The 7,111-nt window shown below is 40.9% G+C and overlaps 1 protein-coding gene across 4 annotated transcripts in view; it reads right to left on the reverse strand.

The window, feature by feature from the left end:
- Positions 1–895: 895 nt before the first annotated feature.
- Positions 896–7,111, reverse strand: part of PITPNB (phosphatidylinositol transfer protein, beta) — a 59,240-nt gene continuing 53,024 nt past the window's right edge. For 2 of the 4 annotated variants that reach the window (XM_014542486.1, XM_014542483.1), the window contains exons 10-12: positions 6,540–6,625; positions 5,914–5,950; positions 896–1,386 (exon numbers count right to left, since the gene is read on the reverse strand). In XM_014542486.1, the coding sequence (XP_014397972.1) occupies positions 1,336–1,386; positions 5,914–5,950; positions 6,540–6,625 (174 nt within the window). In that variant the 3' untranslated portion in view covers positions 896–1,335. Of the gene's footprint in view, positions 1,387–2,500; positions 2,588–5,913; positions 6,037–6,539; positions 6,626–7,111 lie in introns of all 4 variants that reach the window. The other 2 variants (XM_014542484.1, XM_005869715.2) reach the window with 2 other exon arrangements.

The following is a 7,111-nucleotide window of genomic DNA, read 5'->3' on the forward strand; positions in this document are numbered from 1 at the left end:
CAATATTCTATTCAAGCTTCCAGGACTGACAGGAGAAAAACTCGATTCGGACAAAGCAAGCTGGTAAGTTCATACCTAGCTGTCCTTCCTTTCTTTAAAACAAAAAGGGGGCAGCAGCTTCTAACCAGCATTTCCATGATGCTTGTTCAGGGTGTGTTTCAATGACCTTGTACTTGAGGGCACAGCCAAGCGGGTGGGGGTGCACTGGCCCCTCAGCAGGGCCTCCTAACCGTGTGCAGGCAGACCTCACGCTGCCTCTTAAATGCTTCCTATTTCAAAGTCAGTGTCTCCTCCTTAAAGTGTTTCAACATGAAAAGAGCAAAACACCATCCCTATCTACACTCTAGCGCGTAAGCTGTGAGGAATCGAGCTCATTTGCATAGTTTCCAAGCAGTAATTTCAGAAAACAGTCTTTTCCAAAAAAAGACTCGGCGGAAGCAGTGCACTCCCCATTTTTCTAAACAGCCTACAATGCTATTAATCTCTTCATCAATTTCTTTGTTTGCCTAACAGGAGCCTGAACATTGTATAGTGTTTATTATACACCACAAACCATCATCTCCGTTTTTTGCTATGTCTGATGTAGAAAAATACTTGAAATTTAAAATACAAAAATCCAATAAAAACCGGATTTTTCTTTTTAAAAGGATTTTGTCCCTCAGGGCAAACAAGTAAAAACTGGCCTATAACTTCATTCCTTACTAACAGATATTGTCCAATTTGGCTGTGAGATAATGACCATCCAGAAATAAATCGTTATATATATACATTCAGCGTTTACAGTCCACATTCACTGGAATACCAACACATTTTGAATAATTTTTTTTTGTGGGAGTCAGTTGCTTATGAGAATAAAATAAAAATTTTAAGAGACTAATTTAAAAGAACAGAAAAGTAATAAAAGGCTATATATATACACATATATTTATGTATGTATATATATATATATTTATTGGTCCACAACTTGACGTTTATGAAACATACCAGCTAGTATTACACTGCAGTCAATTTGTCCATTAATGGTATTACTCTGATTATTAAAATCTGTTCCAGGTATATATATTGAAAATATTTTCTTTTGCATTCTTGCTGAAGATAGGTACAGTACTTTGGAGAAATTGTACTAATCCCTTCAGTATGTTTATATGTACATATATACACAAGTGTGTGTATTCTGATCTGTAGCTCTACATGCGTTTTATATACAGCTACAGACATACACACACAAACATATATATACACGTGGTTGGGAAGCTGTGCGTGTGAGTACGCAGTCACAAGCACAGCACGTGGCTGGGAAAGGCCAACACTGCGAGATCCTGGTCAGATTCTTCTTCACTCATCACTGGCTGCACTTGTGCCCCTCACTTGACCTTGATTACGTAACTGCAAGGAAAGTGAAAGAAGGGCAATGTGTTAAAATTGAGAGACGCAAAAATGTTAGACAATAGCTTGTTGCACACATTCTCCTGAAAACAAACAAACAAACAAAACCTTCCATGTATTAAAACTTTTGACAGAAAATGGACCCCAACTACTGCATTTTAAAAATTTAACCTCTTGAAGATTTTGGTCTTACTAATGGCGTAGCATTTTGTTTCATCGAAGGGAAAATAAATGAGAAGCGAATAGAAATCACAGAAACTTAGAAGAACTTAAAAAATAATAAGTTGAATTTTTTTTTTAAACGAAACATTGAATTTAAAGAAAGGGCTTGGGGGGAGGGGGGATCTTGGCAGGGTTCATTCATTCTTATTTGGTACAACTACTTCTCTTCACTACTGAACACGTCAGGTCTCCCATGTTCTATAACTATAGAGCAGGTATCACATGTAAGGGCAGTGACGAACTACAGTGGAGTGACAAGAATGTTCTGTCTTGTGCTTTTCCTCAATAAACACCGCAGTTCAATGTTAACAAATGACAACAGTGTACTGTCAACTTTTGTTTATTCACACTGGTTTCAATACTGGTAGATTTTGAGGCTCTTTTACCCCCTCTAGAAAAATCTCTAATTTGAGGAAATAAATTTGTGCTAGAGGAATAAGACCATAGACATGTTTTACACTGTAAATAAAAGCCAAAGTAAAAAGCTAACTAAAAAGATAATTGAAGAGTCAACATAAAGGATGACTTTCTGGTGTTCAGGAAAAAAAATTCAACTAAAATGAATTATTGAGGTTGGCCTTTATGGTATGGGATAAAAGGTCTTTGGCTTAAAATGCTTTAAAATATTTCCTTACTAACCACTAAAAGTCAATTAACTGGCCATCGACAGCTAGTTTCTAACCCAGTAACACTAAGAAGTAGTTGGGGGTTACTAAATCCAACCCGTTCCATTTTTATAGAATAGTGTTTACTGTCAATTTCTAAATTACAATCTCTTACATTCCAAAATTTAAACCACATTTAACACTCAGCCTCTGCTCAGCGAGTTAACTACTCATTACTAAAAAGATATTGGTTTTCAAACATCCTTTTTACCCAGGTCTTCACTTACACAGTTTGATATTGTCTCTGACCCTACAGGGGGACTCATCTAGACATCAGCAGCCGACGTGCCTCGGACGGAACCCTTCTTACGCATCTAAACGTAAAATAAAATCATGAGCTGCTGAAATCATAGACTCTGCATTGGGTTAGTCAAGCAAGGGGAGAAAAAAAGACCTAGAAGAGATTGTGAAGTGACCACTGCCTGTTTATAGCCATTTCCACATAGAGAATGAGGTTATGAGGTTCGTAATCTTGGTCTAAAGAATATGTTGCAAAAGGATTTTTTTGCACAGCATAAAACATGTGTGCCTATGCTTGAGTCTAGGAAACAAAAGTCTGCAGACTGATGATGTAAAATTATCAAAGACAGCCAAGGGTAAATGAACCGTTCACCAATATGAGGTGAGAAAATGCCCGGATGGTCTGGCTCAGACTTCTATAGTCCCTGGACCAGACAGGAAGCCATGAGGAATGGCCACCTCCATGGCTTCTGAGACCAAGGTCCCTCCGAGAAGTTCTTTATGGGAAGTTTCTTGAAAACAGGAAAGTGGAAAGGAAGAACAAGCGAGCACAGGAACAATGTATGAGAAACAATGAAGGACAGACGCAGGGATGCATCAGAAAGGACAGGCATTCATAACAGTAACCTACAGACAAGTAAAAACCTCACTGAGAAAATTAAGGAAAAGAATGAACAGAAAAGGAATAAATACAATAAACACATTTTGTAAACCTCAACCCTTCTCCCCCAAACCCCACAGAAGTGCGAGTTGAGAACACACGCGAAAGGTTTGCTCAAAGCATTCTCTCCGTTGCTTTGCCTAAACCCAGTATTTCTCTGTCGGATTACGGGCAGCGGCATTCCTCTCATGCCTAACCTCTCAAGATGCTATTCCTTCTCTCCAGGGCCAAAAGCCATTTGAAAAAATCCAATTCTTAAAATATTTCAGAATTAAGGAGAGAAGCACAATGTATCCAATTCTATCATCAGGTGTCAGGAAAACAGGACCTCAGGAAAGGGAAATTCCTCCTGGTGAAGAGGACATGAAAGCCTTAAGCCTCTTTAGGAGGCGGTGCTTTCTGGGTAGGCGGTTTGGCCTAGAGGCATGATGCTGCCCAGACTCTGCAGATGCTCACGAACCAACTATTAGATGTGGAATAGAGCATCCCCCACCCAATGACTAAAGCAAAATAACTGAAATGGGATTGTATGTTCAGATGATCAGCACTTAATCTGAAATTTGCCTGAAAATGCTGTTGAAATATGTACCCCCAACCCTGAACCAATGATAGATTCCTACCAACTTCTTGGGGGAGTTAGGTTGAGTCATGTGGGTGCAATAATGATGATAGCTTCTAATAACGTGGCCTTGCAGGGAGAAGCGGCGGAGACTGCAGGCTGCCTACATAGGCGGGAGCGAGTTTCCACCCCCTCGTAGGGCTCTCTCATCGTGTTAACATCGGGGCTGTTCTGTGTTCAGGTAGCAGGAGACAGAACTTGTGAGGGAAGCAGGAGTACCTCCCTGGGGGAAGAAGAGGTCTCAGCCAAGTTCCATCCAAGGGGTCCAGAGACAGGCAGGGTTCAGAGCCCAACCCAGGGAGGGCTCCCCCCATCACCCTGCAACTGTGAGCGCTCTTCCTCACGATATGGTCAGCTCCTCAACATAAAAACCCAACCAAACAAAGCCCCTTCCTGAGAGTTCCAACCAATAAAATAAGTCTGTTTTCTGTTCTGTCGTGGTGTTGGTAGATCACTTTTGGAGATGCCAAAGCTGTACCACGAGTTTAGTGAGAATGAGTGTGACCATGCTGCTTGCTTTTTAATGTTCGGCTGACAGCAGCTGCTCCAAGGGCGTAGGAAGAGCCGGCAGGTATCGCTGGGGCCTGGACTCCTGCAGGGAGTGAAACCAGGCAAGGAGGGGAGAAGGGAATCAAAGGAGCGGTGGTGGCGGGTGCTTCTGGCTGAAGGGCACCTGACTCCTGAGTGAGGGGAGGCGGAAGCGAGTGAAGTGGGTGAGCGGCATGGGGAGAAGGACAGGACATGCCCATAACTTACGCTGGCCTGTTCACGTATTTTGACGGGGCCAGCCTAAAAATAAGGGGGAAGCGAGTCCTCCATGCTTGCCATTCGATCACCCCACTCCCAGATCCAGAACTCAGGAGTCAGGCTAGCAGTAAAAGAACCTGATGTCAACGGGGCTTCCATTGTCTGGCCTAGAAACCAAACCCCAATTTATATTGTTTTCTCTATGGGAAATCATGTTCCAAATTTCAGAAAATCAACTTCAAAACTTTTGGAACAAAATCCATTCATAAGTTGGAGACTGCCTGAAGTTTACTTTATGTATAAGATAAGGTTAAAACATGTATTGCCTTATAAAGAAAGTATGTCCTAGTCCTTTCAGGAGGTTTGCATAAAGCTAATTAGAAGCAGATCTGCCGTAATCACCAAAAGTAAGCAATTTTAAACAGATTCTTTACGATGCTCTGCGCCAAATAGATTTCTTTCTGTGCCAAAGAACCTGATTTGCTGCCACTCTCGTGTGATTAAATGGAGTTCCTGCCTCACACACAGGCATTTGTCAAACACTCTCGCCTGCAGGGCTTCCAAAACGAAGACTGCTGGCAGGACTCGGGGTGACTGCACGGAAACCGCTAGCCTACCCTGGACATTCCTGGGGCTCATGTCCCCCGGGGGGGGCCTGACTTTCAACTGAAAAGAAGTGCAGCCCAGAGCAAAAGCAAAAGCAGACACGTGCAAGAGGAAGTCGGGAAGAACCTGTCTGTGGGAGAGATGGGGTGCTCAGGCACTAAAGGGCCCGCTCGCTGGTCCTGGTGAGGAGGAGCTGGGTGGGTTTAACTCTGAAACATGGCAGGCTGACCTCCAGGCCAAGGATCACCAGTATTTCTGCCTAAAGCTTAAAAAGAAATGATTCCTCGCTAGTTGTGGGAGGGGAGGAGGCTTTTCTGGAATCAGTGGTAAAACCACTCCTCTTATCCTTTCTACAGAAGAGGTAACTAGGACTTCCCGCACTAACATTAGTGACTCACTGTGATGATAGCAAAATGAGCCGAAGGCAACTTGGCCTGATAAAGTGGGTCTACAAGGACGGCGAACCTGGCACCATCAAAGAGAACTAATGCATAAAAAAGAATTTACAAACAACTGGACACCTTACAGGTAACAGGTTCTAAATCAGGAAAGCTCTAGTCTACTTTTATGAAAAGATGCTCAACAAAAGAGAAATCAGAACATGTGAAGAGATATTAGTGTCGGAAAAACTTGATTTTGACAAGGAAATACAGATTAAGGAATGGCTTCTGATAATACTCTTCTTAATGCTAAGTCTATACTTACTAAGCACACACACAGTACTAGAAAGGAAAATTAGGGAATTTCCACAAAACAGGAGGTCTTACTGTTTCTAATTCTTTCTGGGTTTCATCTTCCATTCGCCTGATATCTTCCATGGTCAGATCAATCCACTTGTCAATCCAACAGAAAAGCTGGCGATGAAAGTTTGTAAATATCCTTTTTTCTTGCTTTTAAAACAAAGAAGAAAAGTAGTGTAAGATGGTCAAACTCTAAGATTAATGACACATGAACTTTATATGTCCCAATTAACACATGACATCCACATACACTTGGTTTGAAAAGACTACTATGTCGATTGGTGAAATTCTTAGTTTCATACCATTACCATTTTGTAAAACAAAATAAGGATTTCCTTGTGAAATGGGAAAGAGTCTCTCCTTGCAGAGGAAGTATGATTTACTAGAAACTGAAAAAAGTGTGATGAGTACATGCTAATCCTGCATAAACTCCTGCTGGGCCTGGTTTATTATTACCTTTTCTAAATGTCAGTCACCAAAGGTCAACTCAAATTTCTAACTTTTCTGTAATTCAAAGGAATACTGTGAGGTGGAATACAATAACATCCTGAGAGAGGAGTCCCGGGCTCTTGGAATAAGATGTTTTATTAAATTAAGAATTATTACATACACTCCGTTAATTTTTCTACTCTAATGTTACTGCTTCCATTCGCCTGATATCTTCCATGGTCAGATCAATCCACTTGTCAATCCAACAGAAAAGCTGGCGATGAAAGTTTGTAAATATCCTTTTTTCTTGCTTTTAAAACAAAGAAGAAAAGTAGTGTAAGATGGTCAAACTCTAAGATTAATGACACATGAACTTTATATGTCCCAATTAACACATGACATCCACATACACTTGGTTTGAAAAGACTACTATGTCGATTGGTGAAATTCTTAGTTTCATACCATTACCATTTTGTAAAACAAAATAAGGATTTCCTTGTGAAATGGGAGTCTCTCCTTGCAGAGGAAGTATGATTTACTAGAAACTGAAAAAAGTGTGATGAGTACATGCTAATCCTGCATAAACTCCTGCTGGGCCTGGTTTATTATTACCTTTTCTAAATGTCAGTCACCAAAGGTCAACTCAAATTTCTAACTTTTCTGTAATTCAAAGGAATACTGTGAGGTGGAATACAATAACATCCTGAGAGAGGAGTCCCGGGCTCTTGGAATAAGATGTTTTATTAAATTAAGAATTATTACATACACTCCGTTAATTTTTCTACTCTAATGTTAC

Source organism: Myotis brandtii, unplaced genomic scaffold (assembly GCF_000412655.1).
Source record: "Myotis brandtii unplaced genomic scaffold, ASM41265v1 scaffold303, whole genome shotgun sequence".
In the NCBI taxonomy this organism is placed as follows: Eukaryota; Metazoa; Chordata; class Mammalia; order Chiroptera; family Vespertilionidae; genus Myotis; species Myotis brandtii.